At 33.8% G+C, this 23,585-nt stretch overlaps 1 protein-coding gene across 5 annotated transcripts in view; it reads right to left on the reverse strand.

Annotated features, from left to right (window-relative positions):
• The window catches only part of CTNNA3 (catenin alpha 3), a 1,797,739-nt gene that overhangs the window by 1,338,962 nt on the left and 435,192 nt on the right, over window positions 1-23,585 (reverse strand). For all 5 annotated transcript variants that reach the window (XM_032312382.1, XM_032312379.1, XM_032312381.1 and 2 more), the window contains exon 6: window positions 22,727-22,990. In XM_032312382.1, the coding sequence (XP_032168273.1) occupies window positions 22,727-22,990 (264 nt within the window). The remainder of the gene's footprint in view (window positions 1-22,726; window positions 22,991-23,585) is intronic.

Below are 23,585 nucleotides of genomic sequence, written 5' to 3' on the forward strand. Positions count from 1 at the left end.
GTACATAAACAAATAAGTGTATTAAACTCAAGACCTATTATATTCCAACACTGACTACCCTTTGTCACAAGAGCTATTATTTGGAAAGGATAAGTATTGGGGGGGGAGGAGTTCATGAGAAATGAGTTCGAGTTTTAACTCTTCTAATTCCCATCTATTTGACCTTGAACGAGGTAATATATCTTGACAGGAGAATAGTTTGATGCTCTATAAAACACATAAGAGTTCTTGACCTGTTAACAAATAGAGGGTAATCTGGCTCTAATAATATAATATGCAGATAAACACACTAAATACTGCAAATGTAAGGCGCTACTAATAAGCCAATACCCAGCACAATACCTCATGCAAAACTAGATTTAACAAAATCTATTACATTTAAAGAGAACATTGCAATATCACATATGTTCATATTTATCCCATTTTAATGTATTTTATTAAATTTTAATAATCACTTCATATATAACACACTAAAGATAATATTAACAATAATAATAATAATAGTCTCTGTTAAAAACCCAGCTTAAGAAAAAGAACATGCTCATAGCTTTATATCTCCTGATGTGACTACATACCCTCTCTCCTCACTCCCTCTGCCCCTAAACTTTGCCTTAATTATACCTGCCCTTCTCTTAACAGCTTACCAGATATGTTTGTACCACTAAATAATATATATATGATTTAGTGTTGCATGTCTCAACATGTCTCAACCTTGATATAAATGAAAAAAAATGTACAGATTCTTACATTGCTTGTTTTATAAAACCTTTATGATTTGTTATTCATGTCAATGTGTATTGCCATAATTTATTTATTTTTATTCATCATTAGGTCTCATTCCTAATTTTAAGAGGAATGTTATAATAACTCAAATGTAATTGCTAAGTTTACTGTAGAATTTTATGGAAACCCTTATCAAGTTAAGAAAATTCACTTCTGTTCCTAGCTTGTTAAAAGTTTTAAATTATATTGAATGTTTCCAATGTTTTCTCTGTCCTCTGAGATTAAAATATTGTTTTTCTCTATTGTAAATAACATTAATAGATGTTCTAATGTTGAACTAACATCACTTCCCTAGAATTAATTCAACTTTGTCATATGAATTTTTTTGTTTTGTTTTTATTTACTTAAATTCAATTAATTAACATATAGTATATTATTAGTTTCAGAGGTAGAGTTTGTCATAAAGAATTCTTTATTGCTAAACAGTTCGCTCACATTTTAAGATTTTTGCATCCTTAGATTGGCATGTGAATTCTTTTTTTTTAAAGATTTTATTTATTTATTTGACAGAGATCATAGGTAGGCAGAGAGGCAGGCAGAGAGAGAGGAGGAAGCAGGCTCCCTGCTGAGCAGAGAGCCGGATGTGGGGCTCAATCCCAGGACCCTGGGATCATGACCTGAGCCGAAGGCAGAGGCTTAACCCACTGAGCCACCCAGGCGACCCTGGCATGTGAATTCTTTTCCTATGTGGCCTGTGTAGTGCTGGTATTACGTGGCAGCTTCACATAATGAATTGAAAAGCCGATACTTCTTTTGCCATTTTTAGGAAGTTACATAAGAATATACTGATATACCCTGAAACAAATAATATGTTGTATATTAATAAAAAACAAATAAAATTAAAATTAAAAGCTAAAAAAAAAAAGGAATATACTGACATATTCCCAGAAGGGTCTGTAATACCCCTGTGTTAATGTATCTGGGCCTAGCGTTTGTTCTGAGTAAAAAGTATTAACTACGGATTCAAATTAATTCTTTAGTTTATATTATCTATTCCTGAGTTGGTTTTGGTAAGTTATATTTTTTAAGATGTATTTATTTATTTTAGAGGGGGAGAAAGGCAGAGGGGGAGAGAGAATCCTGAAGCTGACTCTCCCGTGAATGCAGAACCCCACAAGGGGCTCAAATCCAAGACCCTGACCTCATAACTTGAGCTGAAGTCAAGAGTTGGCGCTTGATAGACTGAATCCCCCAGGGCCCCAGTAAGTTATATTTTAAAAGGAACTTTTCCAATTTTTCTTTTTTTATCAGTATAAATGTGTTCATTAACATTCTCCCAATATCACAGTTTTTAGAATATTTAATGTATTCTCCATGGTTATGCTTTTTCGCTCTTACGTGCTGCTGTTTTTTGTTTTTTGTTTTTTGTTTTTGTCAGAGAGACAAATGGCAGATTTGTCAGAATGGCAGGCAGAGACAGAGGGCGAAGCAGGCTCCCTGCCAAGCAAGGAGCCCGATGTGGGACTCGATCCCAGGACGCTGGGATCATGACCTGAGCCGAAGGCAGCTGCTTAACCAACTGAGCCACCCAGGCGTCCCTACATGCTGTTTTCAAATCAGTCATTCTTTCTAGTGTATTAGACCAACAGTTTGACAATTTTATTAGTCTTTGCAAAAAACACACTTTTCGCTTTGTTGATCTTCAGGATAGTATCTTTGTGATTTAATTAATTTCTATTCTTTACTATTTTATTCCTTCTAGCTTTCTTATATTCTTTCAAACTTGAAGAGGAAACAATATGTTTCTGTGCTAGATAGTGAGGAATATAAATATGAATAATTTTTATTAATTTTCAGCTTTTGTTATTTCCTAATGTATTTTAGTTGATAAACTTCCCTCGTAGTACTCCCTTTAGTTATAGCTCTCAAACTGCGTTATTTTCATTATTTACCAGCTATAAATTTTTTTTTCAATTATAATTTATTCTTTGATCCAATAGTTCCACAAATGTGCTTTTCAAAAAAGATTCCAAATAGTGGGGTGATTTCACTTATTTACCTAAATATAATTTGAAAATCCCATGGTCATTTTTGTTCATTTTACATGTGTCCTTGAAAAGTACATGTTACAATGTCTTGATTAATTAAACTTTTATCACTAGATAGTAATCATCATTAGCAATTTCTTTTGAAAAAAATATAGCTATATCAGCAATCTCTGGTTAGTAATTCTTGGATTTTTTTTTTTCATCCTTTGACATTCAAACTTCCTCTGTCTTTACTTTTGGTGAGCTTCTTATAAACAACATATACCTAGATTTTGGTTTCTATTCTAAGCTCTAAGTATTAGTGCTTTGAAGAATATAGATTTTACTGTATATTTATTATGATTACAGATATATCTGGATGCATTTTATCATCATATTTTCCATTTGTCCCATACTTTTCCTAGGGTTTTTTTTTCTCTTCACTTGTTTCTTCTTTTGGGTAGACCAAGTTTCATATTTTCTCATCCTATTTGTCCCTTCTCCACATTTTCAAGTTATACTGTATATTGTTAAACATTTCTCAGTAGTTACTGCAGATGTTTTAACATGCTTCCTTGGAGTGTCTAAAGTAAATCAATACCTTTATCTTTCTTCCAAAAAATAATAAAATCCTCGAACATTTAACCTTTTATTCCATTTTTACTTAACTATATGCTATTATATCCAGGAAGATTAATTCTGTATTTTTAATTATACTAAGTATACATAAATATTAATCCTTTATAAAAGTTAATATTTGAGCAGAAGTAACTCCATATATTTATCATTTCTTCTCCTTACAAATGCTTGTATTTGTAACTTTTTTGTTTCTCTTCCGTAATTTTTTCAGTGAAGTTGTTGACAAACTACACAACTTCATAGTTGTGTAAAAATATCTTTATCTTTGTTCTTGAAATACAGTTGCAGGATGTAAAAATACAAGGTTAGTAGCTATGCTCTCAGGATTTAAAAGGGTGAATCCATTGACTTGTACCAACTATATTTGAGAAATCAGCTAGGACATCTCTCACTTCTTATTATTTTAACATCAAAGAGACTACACTTTTCCTCATTCTGTATTCTTAGTACCTTTCTCAAGAATCAATTGACCATAAAGGTTTGAATTTATTTCTGGGTGATCTATTCTGCTCTATCAATCTATCTGTATGTTTTTCATGTCAGTATCATACTGCTTTAATTACTTTAGCTCTGTAATATATTTTAGAATCAGAAAGTGTAATGCCTTCAACTTTGTTCTTTTTTTCTCAAGATTGTTTTGGGAGTCTTTGTGGTCTATATGAATTTTATCATTTTTTTTCTATTTATGTAAAGAATGCCATTGAGATATTCACAATGTTGGTATTGAACCTCGTAGATACTTTGAGTAGCATGTACATTTTTACAACAATGAGTCTTTCAATCCATAAACATAAATGTTTTATAATTTCTGTATCCTATTTAATTTTCCTCAGCAGTGCTTTACAGTTTCCAATGTGCAAGTCTTTTAACTCTTTGGTTAAGTTTATTCATAAGTATTCAAATTTTTTGTTGCTATCATAAATGGGATTGTTCTCTTAAACTGTTTTTAAGATAGTTCATTATTAGTGTTTAGAAATACAACCAACTTTTTTCCTATGTTGATTTTGTATGCTGCAACTTTACTGAATTTGTTTATTGTATTTCTAACAGGTTTTTTTGTTGTTGAATCTTTAGGGTTTTCTACTTACATGATCATGTAATCTTGCCAGCAGAGAGAGTTTTACTTCTTCTTTTCCAATTTACAAATACCTTTACTTTTTTTTCTTGTCTAATTGTTCTGGCTGGAACTACAAGTACTATGTTGAGTGTAAGTAGAAGAATAGGCATCCTTCCCTTGTACTAGATCTTAGAGGAAAAGATTTAAGTTTTTCCTCCTCATTGATTATGATATCAGCTATGAGGTTTTCACATATAGTCTTTACATAGGTGGGCTTTATTGTTGAAATGAGTTCCTTCTGAATCTAATTTGTTGAGATTTATTATCATGAACAGGATAATGAATTTTGTCAAATACTGTATTTGCAGCTATCAAGGTGTTCACGGGGGTTTTATCTCTCATTACATTAATGTGCTGTATTACACTAATTGATTTGGGTATGCTGCACCATCCTTGCTTCCCAGAAATAAATCCCATTTGGTCATTACATACAATCTTTTTAATGTACTGTGAAATTTAGTTTGCTAGTATTTTCCCAAAGATGTGCACCTAAGTGCATTAGGGATATTGGTCTATAGTTTTCTAATGGTGTCTTTGTCTGTATTTGGTATTAGGGTGATCCTGTCTCATAGAATGAGCTTGCAAATGCTCTCTCTTCCAACAAGTGCTGGAAGTTTATAGTGATAAAAGCCTACATAAAGAAAAAAGATAAGTAAATAAATAAATTGCCTTTATACCTTTAGGACTTTTTTGGAAAAGATAATATTAATATACAAGCATTAAGCTAGACTAAGAAAGAAAGAAGACTGAAATAAAATTCCTTTTCCTAGGAGGTTTTTAATTACTGTTTCAATTTCCTTCTTTGTTTTGGTCTATCCAAATTTTCTATTTAATCTTGATTCAATCATGTCAGGTTATAAGTTTTCAAGAATTTATCCATTTCTTCTAGGTTATCTAAATTGTTGACATGTAATTGTTCATATATTCTTAAGATTCTTCCTATTTCTCTGTTATCTGTTGTAATGTCTCCTCTTTATGATTTGATTTCAGTCTTCTTTATTTTGCTTAATGCTTGTATATTAATATCTTTTTCAAAAAAAGCTCTTAGTTTCATTGATCTTTTCTATTGTTATTCTGATTTCTCCTTCATTTATTTCTGCTCAGATCTTTGTTATTTCCTTTCATCTGCTGATTTTGGGCATATTTTACTCTTCTTCATAGTTCTTAAAGGTATAAAGGCAATTTATTTATTTACATTTTTCTTTATGTAGGCATTTATCACTATAAACTTCCCTCTTAGTACAGCTTTTGATGCATCCCGTAATTTTTAATAAACTATATTTTCACTTTCATTTGTCACAAGATATTTTTTAAATACTCTTTTAATATCCTCTTTAGCCCAATGTTGGGTTGTTCATAAGTGCATTGTTTAGTTTTCACCTATTTGTGAATTTTCCCATTTTCCTGCTGTTACTGATTTCTAGTTTCATACCACTGGAGATAGAAATGAGACATCATATGATTTCAAATTTCTTATAGTTATTAAGGCTTGTTTTGTTTGCTTATCATGTACATAGTTTCTTGCTGTTGAGTAGAAGGTTCTATGTATGTCTATTAGGTCTGTCTATAATGTTGTCCAAGTCCACTGTTTCTTCATTGTTTGTCTCTCAGAATGTACTATCCATTATTAAAAGCGAGCTATTAACGTTGCCTACTCTTATTCTATTGCTGTCAATTTCTCCCTTCAGATCAGTAAATATTTGTTTTATATATTCAGGAATTCTGATGCTGGGTGCACATATATTTATAACCATTATAACTTCCTATTGAACTGACACTATTATCTATATATAATGACCTCCTTTTACTCTAGAAATAGTTTTTAATTTAAGTTCTATTTTCTCTGATATAGGTATAGCCACTGTCTTAGTTACTATTTCATGGAATATTTTTTCCCCCATCCCTTCACTTCTAGCAATGCATATTATGAAAACCAAAGTGAGTTTCTTTTTTTTTTTTAATATTTAATATTTATTTTATTTTTTTTTTATTTCCAGCATAACAGTATTCATTATTTTTGCACCACACCCCGTGCTCCATGCAATCCGTGCCCTCTATAATACCCACCACCTGGAACCCCAACCTCCCACCCCCCGTCCCTTCAAAACCCTCAGATTGTTTTTCAGAGTCCATAGTCTCTCATGGTTCACCTCCCCTTCCAATTTCCCCCAACTCCCTTCTCCACTCTAAGTCCCCATGTCCTCCATGCTATTTGTTATGCTCCACAAATAAGTGAAACCATATGATAATTGACTCTCTCTGCTTGACTTATTTCACTCAGCATAATCTCTTCCAGTCCCGTCCATGTTGCTACAAAAGTTGGGTATTCATCCTTTCTGATGGAGGCATAATACTCTATCCCCAGGGGTACAGGTCTGTGAATCACCAGGTTTACACACTTCACAGCACTCACCAAAGCACATACCCTCCCCAATGTCCATAATCCCACCTCCTTCTCCCAAACCCCCTCCCCCCAGCAACCCTCAGTTTGTTTTGTGAGATTAAAAGGCAAGGGAAGCAAGGGCAAAAATGAACTATTGGGATTTCATCAAGATCAAAAGCTTTTGCACAGCAAAGGAAACAGTTAACAAAATCAAAAGACAACTGACAGAATGGGAGAAGATATTTGCAAATGACATATCAGATAAAGGACTAGTGTCCAGAATCTATAAAGAACTTAGCAAACTCAACACCCAAAGAACAAATAATCCAATCAAGAAATGGGCAGAGGACATGAACAGACATTTCTGCAAAGAAGACATCCAGATGGCCAACAGACACATGAAAAAGTGCTCCATATCACTCGGCATCAGGGAAATACAAATCAAAACCACAATGAGATATCACCTCACACCAGTCAGAATGGCTAAAATCAACAAGTCAGGAAATGACAGATGCTGGCGAGGATGCGGAGAAAGGGGAACCCTCCTACACTGTTGGTGGGAATGCAAGCTGGTGCAGCCACTCTGGAAAACAGCATGGAGGTTCCTCAAAATGTTAAAAATAGAACTGCCCTATGACCCAGCAATTGCACTATTGGGTATTTACCCTAAGGATACAAACGTAGTGATCCAAAGGGGCACATGCACCCGAATGTTTATAGCAGCAATGTCCACAATAGCCAAACTATGGAAAGAACCTAGATGTCCATCAACAGATGAATGGATCAAGAAGATGTGGTATATATACACAATGGAATACTATGCAGCCATCAAAAGAAATGAAATCTTGCCATTTGCGACAACATGGATGGAACTAGAGCGTATCATGCTTAGCGAAATAAGTCAAGCAGAGAAAGACAACTATCATATGATCTCCCTGATATGAGGAAGTGGTGATGCAACATGGGGGCTTAAGTGGGTAGGAGAAGAATAAATGAAACAAAGTGAGTTTCTTATAGACAGTTTATAGTTAGAACTTTGTTCTTTATCTATTTAGCCACTCTATGTCTTTTGATTGAAGAACTTAATCCATTTACATTTAAAGTAATTATTACCAGGTAAAGATTTACAACTGTGAGTGTGTTCTTCTCTGTTTCATAATTTCTTTGTCCCTTTCTTCCTCTCTTGCTGTTTTCCTTTATTTAAAGACTTTTTGTGGTAGTATGCCCTAATTCCTTTCTCTTTACCTTTTATGTATCTACAAGTTTTTTCTTTGTGATCACAATGAGGTTTATATAACACATCTTATAACAGTCTAATTTAAACTGATAAGATTTAACATTAATTGCATACAAAAAACTAAACTTCTATTCCACCTTCCCATTATACCTTCTGAAGTTACAATGTACATCCTCTTATATTGTGTACCATTAACATAATTTCATTAGTTATTTTGAATATATTGTTTTTTAACATTAATATAAAAATTAAAAATTATTTACTCACCACCATTAAAGTAATAACAGTGTTCTGTTTGTCCATATAATTACCTTTTCCAATGAGTTTCATATTTTCTTATCTCTTATGTTATTTAGAGTCCAGTCATCTCAATTTGAAGAACTCCCTTTAGCATTTCCAGTAGGTAGAGCTACTGGTAATGTGCCCTTTCATTTTTGAGAAAGCCTTTATCCTCTCTTCATTTTTGAAGGACAAGTTTGGAAGGTATAATATTCTTGATTTGTATTTCTTTTTCTTTCAAGAAATTTGAATGTATCATCACAGTCCCTTTTGGTCAGCGAGGTTCTTGTTAATTCTCTTGTTGCTTTTAAATTTCTTTTTGTCGTTATTTTTTGGCAATTTGGTTATACTGTTTCTTGGTGTGGGTCTCTCTCACTCATCATTTTTGGTATTCTTTAGATTAGGTTAAGGGAACTCTGGCATATCAAGCATAATAACATTTGTATTATAGGGGGATCCAAAAAGGAGATAGAGAGAGAAGGGGATAGAAAGCTTATTTGAGGAAGTACTATTTGAAAATTTCCCTAATCTAAAGAAAGAAACAGATACCTGGGTCCAAAAATAATAATTAAACATAATAATAAATAATAATAATAAGCATAATAATGAATAAACATAATAATTAAAATGGTAAAAACTAATAATGAAAGAATTATAAAAACAGCAAGAGAAAAGAAAACAGATACATACAAGGAAAACTTATGAGATATCAGCTGATTTTTCACCACAAACTTTGCAGGCCAGAAGAGAATGGCATGATACATGCAAAGTGCTGAAAGGAAAAAAAATCCCACAAACAAGAACACTCTACCCAACAAGGTTATCATTCAGAACTGAAGGAAATGTAAAGCTTTCCAAGCAAAAGTTAAATAACTTCATCATCACTAAACCAACCTCACAAAAAATATTAAAGGGAACCCTTTAAAAGTGGCAAGGAAAGGCCATAACTACTTATAAGGAAAGAAAAATAAAAGAAAGGAAACAACTTCACAGGTAAAAGCAAACATACAGCAAAGGTAGTATATTAATCACATAAAAAGTCAGTATGGAAGTTAAAACACGAAAGTAGTAAAACCAATTATTATACAAAAATTAGTCAAGTGATACACAAAATAAAAAGATATAAAATATGACATCATATACATAAAACATGGAGAACAGCATAAAAACCTAGTGCTTTAGGAATGTGCCTGAACTAAAGCAAACATCAACTTAATATAGACTGCTATACAGGTAGAATCTTATATATGAATCCAGTGTAACAACAAATTAAAAACCTATAATAAATTTTTTAAAAAATGAAAAGAAAGGAATCCAAGCATCACACTAAAGAAAGTCATCAAACCACAGGGGAAGAGAGCAAGAGAAGAAGAAAGAAATAGAGAAGAACTACAAAAACAACCAGAAAATAATTAATAAAATGACAATAGGTATATACCTATCAATAATTACTTAAATGTAAATGGACTAAATGCTCCAATTAAAAGACACAGGGTGACTAAATGGGTAAAAAGTGAGACCCATCTATATAATACCTATAAGAAACTTACTTCAGACCTAAGGACATATACAGGCTGAAAGTAAGGAGTGGAAAAAGATATTCCATGCAAATGGAGGCAAAAAAAAAAAGCTTACTACTTATATCACACAATGTAGACTTTAAAAGAAAGACTGTAAAAAAAACAAAGAAGGGCATTACACAGTGATAAAGGGATCAATTCAACAAGAGGATACAACAATTATAAATGTCTAAGCACCCAACATAGGAGCTCCTAAATACCTAGGGCAAGACCTATAGGAAGAAATTGATAGGAATACAAAAATAGTAAGAAAGACTGATCTAAAGGCACCTGTACCCCAATGTTTATAGCAGCAATGTCCACAATAGCCAAACTGTGGGAAAGAATAGAAACATCCATTAACAGATGAATGGATAAAGATATAGTATGTACATACAATGGAATATTATTAGGCCATCAGAAAGAATGAATACTTACCATTTACATTAACATGGTTGGAACTGGAGGGTATTATGCTGAGTGAAATTAGTCCATCAGAGAAAGACAATTATCATATGGTTTCACTCATATGTGGAATATAAGAAACAGTGCAAAGGATCATAGGGGAAGGGAAGGAAAACTGAATGGAAAGTCATCAGAGAGGGAGAAAAACCATGAGAGACTCTTACTATAGGAAACAAACTCAGGGTTGCAGGAGAGGAGGTGGGTGGGGTAATGGGGTAATTAGGTAATGGGCATTAAGGAGGGAATGTGATACGATAAGCACTGGGTGTTATACACAACTGATGGACTATTGAACAGTATATCCAAAACTAATGATGTACTATATATTGGCTAATTGAATTTAAATTAAACAAAAAAAGAGTAGGATATTTTAACACCCCCACTTACATCAATCATACAGTCAGATAATCATTAAAGAAATAGTGGCTTTGAATGGCACATCAGACCAGATGAACCTAAAAGAAACATATAACATTTAGCCCAAAACAGCAGAATATACATTCTTTTCAAAGGCACACAGAACTTTTTCCAGAACAGATCACATTTTAGGCCACAAAACAAGTCTCAGTAAATTTAAGAAGATTTAAAATGTATCTAGCATCTTTTCAGACCACAGTGGTATAAAACTAGAAATTAATTGTATTAAAAGTATAGTATAGACATTTTAATATTTGTTCCTCCAATCCATGAGCATGGAATGTTTTTCCATTTTTTTGTGTCATCTTCAATTCCTTTCATAAATGTTTTATAGATTTCAAAGTACAAGTCTTTAACCTCTTTGGCTGGGATTATTCCTAGGTATCTTACTGGTTTTGGCACAAAGCAATCTATACATTCGATGCAATCCCTATCAAAATACTACCAGCATTTTTCACAGAGCTAAAAAAAAAAAAAAAAAAATCCTAAAATTTGCATGGAACCACAAAACACACCGAACAGCCAAGGAAACCTTAAAAAAGAAAAGTAAAGTTGGAGCCATCACAATTCTGTACTTGAAGTTATATTACAAAACTATAGTGGTCAAAACAGTATGGACCAGGTACAAAAACAGACATATAGAGCAATAAAACAGAATACAAAACCCAGAAATGATCCCACAAATATATGTCAATTTTGACAAAGCAGGAAGGAATATCCAATGGGAAAAAGTCTCTTCAACAAATGGTGCTGGGAAAACTGGATAGCAACATGGAAAAGAATGAAACTGGACCACTTTCTTACACCAAACAAAAAAATAAATTCAAAATGGATGAAAGACCTAAATGTGAGACCTGCAACCACAAAATCCTAGAAGAGAGTACAAGCTGTGACCTCTTTGACATTGGCTGCAGCAACTTCCTTCTAGCTATGTCTCCTGAGGCAAGAGAAACATAAGCAAAAAGACCTATTGGTATTTCATCAAAATAAAAAGCTACTGGACAGTAAAGGAAACAATCAACAAAACTAAAAGGCAACCTACAAAATGGGAGAAGATATTTGAAAATGACATATCTGATAAAGGACTGGTGTTGAAAACATATAAAGAACTTTCAAAACTCAACACCCCAAAAGTGAATAATCCAATTTAAAAATGGACAGAAGATGAACATTTTTCCAAAGAAGATACATAGGTGGCCAACAGATAAAAAGATGCTCAACATCACTCATCATTAGACAAATACAAATCAAAACTACAATGAGGTAACACCTCACACCTGTCACAATGGCTAAAGTCAACAAGAAACAGTAGGTGCTAGCAAAGATGTAGAGAATGGGGAACCCTCTTGCATTGCTGGTGGGAATGCAAACTGGTGCCACCACTTTGGAAAATAATATGAAAATTCCTCAAAAAGTTAAAACTAGAACTACCCATCAATCTAACAATTGCACCACCAGATATTTATCCAAAAAATACAAAAATTTTACTTCAAAGGAATATATGCACCCTTATTTTTGTAGAAGCATTGTCTACAATAAACAAATCATGGCAGCAGTCCAAGTGTCCATTGACCGATGAATAGATAAAAAAGAGGTAGCATATATATACAATGGAATATTACTCCATCATAAAAAAGTAGAATGAAATCTTGGCATTTGCAAAGACATAGATGGAACTAGAGTATTATACTAAGTGAAATAAGTCAGCCAAAAAGACAACTTCCATAGGATTTCATTCATAGTGAGAATTTAAAAAATAAAACAAAGGAAAAAGAGAGAGAGAGAGAGAGAGAGAGAGGCAAACCAAGAAACAGACTCTTAACTACAGGTAACAAACTGATGGTTACCAAAGGGGAGGTGAATGGGGAGATGGGTTAAGTAGGTCATAAGGATTAAAAAGTTCACTTGCAATGATGAGCACCAGGTATTGTACGGAAGTGCTGAATATATTGTACACCTGAAACTAATATTACACTATATGTTAACTAACCGGAACTTAAATAAAACCTTTTAAAATTTTTAGAAAATAAAAAGTCAATTGCAAGGAAACAAACAAACAAACAAAAAAACCCCTACAAACCTGTGGAGGCTAAACAACAATGGTAGCTACTATACAACTTAGGAATCAATGAAAAAATAAAAAAGGAAGTAAAAAATACATGGAGACAAATGAAAATTAGAACACAGTGACCCAAAATTTTTGAGACACAACAAAAGGAGTTCTAAGAGGGAATTTTAGTGATACAGGCTTACCTCAAGAAATAAGAAAAATGTCAAGTAAACACCCTAGCCTTATATCTATAGTAACTAAAAAAATAAATAAATAAATAAGAACAAAGCCCAAACATAGATGAAAACAGGAAAAAATAAAGATTAGAATGGAAATAAGGGAATTAAAGACTACAAAAACAATAGAAAGGATTAATGAAACCAAGAGCTGTGTCTCTGAAAAATAAATAAACCTTTAGTCGAACTCAACAAAAAGAGGCAGGAGTCAAATAAAATCAGAAGTAAAGGAGGAGAAATAATAAACGACATTACAGAACTACAAAGAATTTTAAGAGAATATTATGCAAAATTATATGCTAACATATTGGATGACCTGGAAGAAATGAGTAAATTCCTAGAAACACAATCTTCTAAAACAAAATTAAGAAAATAGAAAACTTGAACAGACCAATTAATAGTAATAAAATTGAATCAGTAGTCAAAAGACTCTCAACAAACAAAAGTCTAGGACTAGATGGCTTCACAAGTAAATTTCCTCAAACATTTAAAGAAGAATTAATACTTTTCTACTCAAGCTATACCAAAAAATAGGAGAGGAAGAAAAAGTTCCAGAGTTATTCTATGAGGCCAGTACTACCATGGCACCAAAACCAAAGATACTACCAAAAAACAAAAGACACTACTAAAAAGTCTCTGATAAACATAGCTTCAAAAATCCTCAACAAAATATTAATAAATGGAATTCAACAGCACATTAAAATGATCATTTACCAGGACCACATGAGTTTGATTCCAGGGATGGAAGAGTGGTTCAATATTCATAAATCAATCAGTGCGATACATCATATTAACTAGAAGAAGGATAAAAACCATGTGATCATTTCAATGGATACAAAAAAAGCATACAGCAAAGTACAACATCCATTCATGATTAAAACTCTCAATAAACTGGACTCAGAGGAAACATACCTCAACATTATAAAGACCATAAATGGAAAATCTAAAGCTAATACCACACTCAATGGGAAAAAAACTGCGGCCTTTGGCTCGGGTCATGATCTCAGGGTCCAGGGATCGAGTCCCTGCTCAGCAGGGAGCTCTCTGTTCAGCAGGGAGCCTGCTTCCTCCTCTCCTCTCTCTGCCTGCCTCTCTGCCTACTTGTGATATCTCTCTCTGTCAAATAAATAAATAAAAAATATTTAAAACAAAACAAAACAAACAAAACTTCCTCTAAAATCAGGAACAAGACGAGAATGGCCAATCTAACCACTTGTATTCAATGCAAAACTGGAAGTCCTAGCCATAGTAATCAGATAAGAAAAAGTAATAATAAAAGACATCCAAACTGATAAATAAGAAGCAAAACTGTCACTATTTCAGATAATGTGATACCTTGTATAGAAAACTCTAAAGACTCCACCAAAAACACTATTAGAACTAATAAATGAATTCAGTAACGTTGCAGGATACAAAATTAATATATAGAAATGCACTGCATTTCTATACACTAACAACATATTAGCAGAAACATATTTTTTTTTAATCCCATATAGAAATACACCAAAAAGAATAAAATACCTAAGACTAAACTTAACGAAGGAGGTGAAAAACCTATACTCTGGGGGACAACTGGGTGGCTCAGTGGGTTAAAGTCTCTGCCTTCGGCTCAGGTCATGATCCCAGGGTCCTGGGATCAAGCCCGGCATTGGGCTCTCTGCCCAGCAGGGAGCCTGCTTCCTCCTCTCTCTCTACTTGTGATCTCTCTCAAATAAATAAATAAAATCTTTAGAAAAAAAAAAACAAAACGCTATACTCTGAAAACTATACAGCATTAATGAAAGAAAGTGAAGATGATACAAATAAATGAGAAGATATTTTATGTTCATGGACTGGAAGAATTAATATTGTTAAAATGTCCATATTACCCAAAGCAATCTACAGATTCAATGCAATCCCTATCAAAATACTAATAGTATCTTTCACAGAACTAGAACAAATATTACTAAAATTTGTAGGGAACCACAAAAGGCCTCAAATAACAAAGCAATCTTGTGAAAGAACAAAGCTGGAGGTATCACTATCCCAGATTTCAAAATATACTACAAAGCTACACTAATCAAAACAGTGGTACTGGCAAAAAATAGACACACAAATCAATAGAATGATATAAATAGCCTAGAAATAAATCCACACCTATATGGTCAATTAACCTGTGACAAAGGAGGCAAGAATATAATATAGGGAAAAGATCATCTCTTCAATAAATAGTGATGGTTAAACTGGACAGCTAAAAGCAAAAGAGTGACACTGGACCACTGTCTTACACCATACACAAACTCAAAATGGATTGAAGACTTAAATGGGAGATGTAAAACCATAAAAGTCCTAAAAGAAAATATAGGCAATAGTTGGCATTGGCTTTAACAACATATTTATGGATATCTCTTCTCAGGCAAGGAAACAAAAGCAAAAATCAACTCTTGAGACTACGCCTAAATAAAATGTTTTTCCACCAGGAAAATGCAAATCAAAACCACTATGAGGTATCAACGCACACCAGTCACAATGGATAGTATCACAAAGACAAGAAATAAGTGTTGTCAAGAATATGAAGAAGAAGGACCCCTCCATGCAATGTTAGTAGAAAAATAAATTGGTGCAATCATTGTGATAAACAGTATGGAATTTCCTCAAAAATTAAAAGTAGAACTACCATGCAGTCCATTAATTTCCCTACTAGTTATTTTCTCCAAAAAACCCCAAAAATACTAATTTAAAAAGAAATATGCATTCCTATGTTTATCGCAGCATTATTTACAATAGTTAAACTATGGGGTAACCCAAAGGTCCATCAATAAATGAATGGGTAAAGAAGAAATGTTACTTATCAACAATGAAATATTATACAGACATAGAAAAGGATGAAATATTGTCATTTACAACAACATGTATGGACTTAGAGGGTATTATGCTAAGTGAAATAAGTCAAATAGGAAAGACAAATACCACATGATTTCACATAAATGTGGAATCTATAAAACAAAACAAGTAAAAAAAACCATATTTTAAATATGAGAACAAACTGTTGCTAAAGGTGAGATGGGTGAGGGGATGAGCAAAATAGATGAAGGGCATGAAGGAATAGAAGCAAACTTCTATTTATAAAAAAAATTAGTCATAGAGATAAAAAGTACAGCCTAGGGAAATAGTCAATAACACTGCATTAAATTGTTTGCCGACAGATGGTGACTATATTTATCATGGGGAGCACTGATATATATGCCATATACCTGAAACTAATAATATATCGTATGTCAATCATACTTCAACAATTAAAACAAAAACAAAAACTTTGCTCCTCAAGGAGAAGCTGGGATATTGGGGTTCCATCTCATTTATGTGGTGCTGTGTTAGAGGTAGAGTTTATAGTGAAAGTGTACTCAGCATTTCCTACCTATTTTGAAGTGAGCATTTTCTCAGTTGCACAATGTACAGGAGTCTCTCAAATAATTTCTGGATTTCTCTCAGAGGTAACTGATCTGTGTGTAGTTGTTTATTCAGTGTATTCGTGGGCAGAGGCACGAACTTCTTTTAAAAATACTCCTTTGGGGGGTGTGCCTGGGTGGCTCAGAGGGTTAAGCCTCTGTCTTCTGCTCAGGTCATGATCTCAGGGTTGTGGGATCGAGTCCCACATTGGGCTCTCTGCTTGGCAGGGAGCCTGTTTCCACCTCTCTCTCTCTGCCTGCCTCTCTGCCTACTTGTGATCCCTGTCTGTCAAATAAATGAATAAAATCTTTTAAAAAATACTTTTTTGGTATCTTCTATCAATCCTAGGGAATTCTTAGTATCTTTTTTATACTTTTCTCTCTTCTGGATCTTGTATTAGAATATTTTAAAACTTGTCACACATCTTCTATGTATCTTAACTGCCTTAAAAAATATTTTTGTGTGTGTGTGTTTCTGTGGTGCATTATAAAGAACTTCTTAAACCCTATCTCTCAGATCATTAATTCTCTATCTAATCTGTCTTGCCTAACCATTGAATTTTTCATGATTATATTTTTCATTTTAGATAGCTCTGCCCAGTCAATTTTGACAGCCTTTTGTTCCTTCACCATACTCATCACACTTTAGTAAATAAGTAAGTGAATAACATATATTAAGCATATTTATATTCACTATCATAATTTCAATATATGCAGTGTTTGAAGTTCTGATACTGCTGTTTGTTTTCTGCAAAGTCTCATTCATGTATCTTGCCTATTTATGTGAGTTGTGACAATTTATTTTTCTAAGACCTGTATGAGAATTTTTTGTGGACTAGGTAAGAAGTAAACAGAGAACTTGAATTTACTTCTGGCATGTATTTGGAGGTATGCCTAAGACAGAACTTTATATTTTCAGCTTGGGTTTTAGAAGCTATTCAGATAATATGAATTCTGACCCAAAGTCCAGATAAAGATAAAGTTATAGGTAAAAAATCTCTAAGACAATCGTGCCTGAATGGCCCAGTCAGTTAAGCCTCCAACTCTTCATTTTGGCTCAGGTCATGATCTCATCATAGTTGGAAATTGAGCCCCCCTTCAGGCTCCACACTTGGCAGGAAGTCTGCTACACTCCCTCTCCCTCTCCTCCCTCTGCTTTTCCCCTCACCCCACTCTTGGTGTGTGCACACTCTCTCTAAAATAAATAAATAAATATTTTTTAAAAAATCTCCAAGGTATTTTGTATTCTTTTTTCTGAGCTGCCCAGAGCCAAAGTTAAGCCAGCCAAGTTTTCCTATCTTTTGCTATAGGAAAGTGTTTTCCTTGTTCATTCAATAAGATGGTCAAATTAAAGGATCCTCAGCTTCATGCAAAGGCTCTCATGTGACTTTCCAGGTGGCAGAATATAAGCTTTGCTTTTTCCTCAGTTCATGGTCTTTCAAAATTCAAGCTACAGGCCATAATGGAAAAGAAATTCTCACATCTGCCAGCACAGTGCTGTTGCTGGCTTGCTAGTCTGGATGTCGGCTCTTTGTATCTGGCTGACCTCAACTGAATTTACCTATTATATTACCCATGTATTTAAAAATACTTTACATATCACTTTTAGTTCTTCTGGTTCACTATATTTCTAGAAATCAAGCCTTTTTAAAAAGAAATCATATTATAGTGCTTTTAGACATCAGTGATGCCTATTTTTTCTTTAGCTACGAAATGCTACTCTGAGGATTGTCCTGTTTTCTCCTTCAGGTAAAAACATTCCTCAAAATTATTACTCTTAGTAAAGACAGCAGATCTCAGCAGTTGCAGGGAATCTAAACTAAGGATAGAAATTAGGCTAAAAAACTACTAAGAATAGAAAATTTTTCTCTTATCCCAGAAAAAAATCTAAGCAGCCTATCACTTAGATATGTTTCTAGTAGTTACCTCACTAAATTCATGTCCCAGTTAAAAGTCAAGTAGAGCAATATACCACAACTACATACACTACCAACTGGAGAAAGGAAAGGGGAAAAAAGGAGTAAAGGGAAAATGCTCTTCAATCCAAATCACAAAATGACACACAGCATTGCTACTTGCATGCTTTCCTTTCTTCCCTCCTTCTTGCTTCCTTCTTTCAATTCAGTGATAATCACCTTGCACTTACTATGTATAGAGCCATCATTCTAGGTGTTGGAAATACAACAAAAAATAGGAATAAAGAAATATGTGAATGATAATACAGAAATTAATACCCAAAAATAAGAAAATAAATATGATAGTTCTTTGAAAATGAAAAAATACTAAAAAAACAAAAACAAAAAAACAAAAAAACAAAAAAAAACAAAAACAAACAAACAAACAAAAAACACTTGTTATTATCATCTTTAACACATGAGGATCTGGATAATTCTTACAGACCATGATTATAAAAGCTACTTTATCCTACTGCACAAGAGAAAATATGTCTTAATGGACTTGGAGTTTCAAAGCAATTTTCACTGGCAAAGTTTCTTGCTCAAAAGTATTTTCAAAACTCTGTTAATCTATAATTTGACTCTTCTCAACTCTCATTCAGTCACAAATGCGAAAGAATGCCCTATAATTCACATTAGGCTCTCCAAGGAATCAACCCCTCTAGCTTGCATAGTGTTCTAATTCAAGTTCTATTTTCTCCTTTACCAATAAATCTTGGATTCCATACCCTCAACCAGCCATGAGCCAGAATGAAAGATTTAACAAAGCTTCAGCATGGTAGTTGTTGAATAAGCACTCTGATACATTTCCACACTATAAACATTTAATGAGACTTACTCCCAACAGAGTATTTACTACATCAGTTTATTTCATAGTATTATATTTGCAGAGGCAAGACAGAGCAAAGGTTATTTTGGATCTTTTACCAACACAGCTTCCTGTAAATAAAGAAAAATGCAACCATTTAATTTACAAAACCATTTTAAAAAGCTAAATGCTCAATAAATTCTGCTTTATCTAGTTCAGACAGCCTCAGCACCTATTTGTAACTCAGATATTTTATATATATTTTGTACTGGTTTGAGCAGCCTTAGCTTTAACTGAGAACTGATTTCAATTGTTGTTAAGACAGCATTAAGATTTCTAGGAAATATCTTTGGGACTCCCTCTTGCCTTGTTCAGAAGTGAGTCAGCCACTTATCTTGAAAAAGGGAAGGTGCCATCACTATACCTATTCCCACTCCTGTCAGTGCTATACACACACACACACACACACACACTTCTCCTTCTCTCTAACCACTGCCTTATCTTGCCTGTAGCAGCCACTTTCAATTAAAGAGAGATAGAAGTCCCAAAAAAGGGAAGAATTTAGAAATCGTCTGTTTTCTTCTATAATTCCAAGAATATAGAGTGAGTGTCTGGGATAAACTGGACATCTTACTCCTGACATAATTCTGTTTAGTACTATGAAAAATGTTATATACAATTCTATCCATCCATTTTAACAAATTTTACCTCACCGTATTAGCTACTCTCCAAATACAGACTAGTTCTATTTAAATGACCCAGGTGCTTGATTACATTTATAATTTCTCTGATGGTTCACACAGACTAAGAATCTTAGCATAAAAAAGCACCTTAAGGAGTATCTGTGAGAATTCAATATAGCACAGAACTTAGAAATAATTTCTGGAATCAGGCTAGATCACTTCCTGGATACTACCACTCACTAGGCTTCTGATTTGAGCAAGTTATATAACTTATCTAAGTCTCAGTTTCATTTTGTTTTATTCTGTAAAACAAAAGTATCTTATAAGGACACTGTAATAATTAAGTCATACATTTATGTTAACTGTTTAGCTATCAAGAAATGTTACATACTAACAAGTTAGGGGGACCTAACTTCTGCTAGTATCACTGGCATAAAATCACTAAGATACACAATCTTGCCTACAAAGAGTTTTCAGTCTTATTATGGGTACCATTCAAGAGTCACCACTAATCATCTACCTTATTTAGAATTTTCACATAGGTGCTAATAATTAGGAACTTAAATTTTTGCACAGGTATTGATAATAAGGAATTTAATAATGTTAGATTAGAAATAAAGGCATCTGTTTAAAGATATGTAACTAAAAGAAAAACATAAAGGTTATAAATTTAAATGAATTAGATTTTTCATGCTAAGTTTATCATGAAAGTAAAATAATGTTATGAACAATATAGGAATTATATGTGCTTAGTTTAATTTTTACATTACCAGGAAAACTTCAGTAATTTAACTGCATTGATTTCATTAGGGAAGAATTTGCCTCCAAATAGTATTTTCTACTCATGATAAGGAGAGCTAAAGTTTATCGAGCACTTATTATGTGCCAGTCACTGTTCTAAGCATTTTACCTGTACTATTAATTTACTGATTCTGACCACACTATGATGTAGGCCCTACTATTGTTCCCATTTTAGTGGTAAGAAAACTGAGAATTAAATAACTTTCCTAATAAGTGCCATAGCAGAGATAGGAACCTCAACATAAAGAGATCTAAAACCCTTATCTTTAAACATTACTCTACCTTGCTTCCCATTAAACTGCATGTCTGACTTGTACAGCTAATTATCTTTGACATCAAACTTGAATGTCTGATAAGTATCTCAAACTCAACATGTTGAAGATTGAATTTCTGATCTCCCTCTCAAAACTGGCTTCACCCACAGTGTTCCCTATCATGGTTGATGAAAGCTATCCATGCAGTTGCTAAAGAAAAAACAAGAAAACAAAAACAAAAAACCTTGTCATTATCTCTGGTAGACACAGAGGTGTACTGTCCATATCTCCCTTCCAAGTAGGACTTACTGCTCAGCTGTGGGGACTGAGGCCAGCAGATGGCCCCCAGTGGTCAGTTCCTCAGTTGCAAGGGGTTGCTCCTTCTTCCCTATCCCTGGACATCATATAGCCTTCCCAGGGCAGGATGACCTGCGCCCAGTGACAGACAGAGGCAAAGGGGAAAAAAAAAAAAAAAAGAGGAAAGAAAAAAAAAAAAAGCCTGGCTATTTCTGCTTGACAAGGTACACTTGAGGGGACTCCTCCTTCTAGAGCTCTCTGCTGATTGATCTAGGCTTTGTGGATCTGGCTTACAGGTAGACTTCTTTGGCTCAATCCTGCTCCCTTCCTCTTCCCTTCTCATATACTAATACGTAACAACACTCTGTATCCCAAACTCTGTTCAGTGTGTGTTTTGGATGACCCAGCCTGCAAAGTCAGCCACGACTCCTCTCTCTCATATCTGACATCTGTTCTGTCAAATCCAGTTGGCTTCACTTATAAAATTTACCTTAATATTCAGTGATGCCACCCTGGTCCAAACTAAACTGTGAGATGGAATGAGGTGATGAACATAAAATGTAAGAATGGAACATATATTACCATAATAGCTTTCTGCCTGGTTTTTCAGCTTCTCTCTTTGTTCCCCTTCAGTCTATACTCTACAGGCAGCCAATATAGTCCTTTTAAGACTCAAGTGTCATACCTCTACTTAGTACCTTACAATAAATCCCATGTAACTTGAAGTAAAAGCCAGAGCCACTAAAAGCCTACAGAGTCCTCCATAACCTGTCTCCTCAGTTCAGCTCTGACTTATCCCCTTATTCTCCCCACTCAGGCACCCTGCTTTCTGTGCTGTCCCTTAAACAGTGGGACATGATTTCAAACCTTCATCCTAGATCCCCATCTGCCCAATTATCTAATCTCTTTCAAGCCTCCAAGTCATCTTGCCTTCTCAATGTAACATTCTGTACAATTTACTTATCTACGATGTCCATTGCTTTTGTTTTTTTGCCTCTATTCTTCTTTGAGAACATAAGCTTCATGGGAGCAGTACTCAATTTGATCCCAAGCATAAAGAACATAGCCAATGATAAGTATTTGTGGAATGGATAAATCCTATATTTCGTAAATTGATTGATGTAAACTAAAATCATCATTTCAGTGTAATCAACAATCCCACTTAAAATTCATTGACTTCCTTGGGAGAAATGTAAAGGAATATTTTCCTGCTAATCATTTTATTGGAAGACACAAGGCAATGATGGAGACTGATAAAGTAACTGGATTTTTATTTACTCACAGTCTATACTCTAATCTGAAAACCCATATCTGTTTATTTTCATATTGAGACACAGCAAATCACATTTTATCTTTCTCTCCACTTACCTCAAGCTCATCAAGGGCACTTCCTAGTGTTGCTGCCTTAGGTTCTGGTGGGGCAAGCGTATTCTGGATGCCTTGTGAAGCATTTGAAATTACATTGAGGGCATTGTGAATTTCTTCACAAACTGTGTCCTTGCTGGCTTGGAGGGAAGCAACATCAGAATGTTCCAAACAAGCTGAGCAAATTGAATGCAAGAGGGGGGAGTTCTCCTTCAGTGAGGCCCGGGCCCCTGCAATTTCATCCCTCTGATTTGGAGATTTTAAATCCTAAGGAAACACATAAAAAGAGAGCTTCCTTACCATGGGTTATAAAAGAAAGATTTATACAAAAAAGCTCCATTTTTCTGTCAATATAAATGAAAAGATAATAGACACTAAGAAGTCAGGTATAAGTTAAAATCAAGGGCATCAATTATTTCTACACTCCTTCAGATTCTGTTAAAAAGTTCTACAATAGGAAAGCTGAGCCAATTAGCAAATAAAGGTCACAATGGCGTAGACGTATAATAACTAAGTAGATCTTATATTTGTCAGTCATATCTTGCTTATAAGTCAGAAAAATACTCTGACATTCACATTATTAAGTGCATTATAAGAGAGTTGAATTACAAGCATGTTGATTACTTATTTCCATGTTTATGACTGCATTTAACCTCTTCATTAAAACTAAACTGATTCAGTTAAGAATATTAAATTGAACCTCCTACCATTCAGCTATTTTCCACTTTTTTTCAGAAATACTTACTAATAATTTAATCCTGGACCTTTCTCTCTTTTACAATTATTCAAAAAATAGTTATTGAGTACTTAGCATATGCTAGCCCTGTGCTAGACACCAAATGTGCAGATGTGAATCCTACAA

The sequence above is a fragment of the Mustela erminea genome, chromosome 14 (assembly GCF_009829155.1).
Source record: "Mustela erminea isolate mMusErm1 chromosome 14, mMusErm1.Pri, whole genome shotgun sequence".
Classification (NCBI taxonomy): Eukaryota; Metazoa; Chordata; class Mammalia; order Carnivora; family Mustelidae; genus Mustela; species Mustela erminea.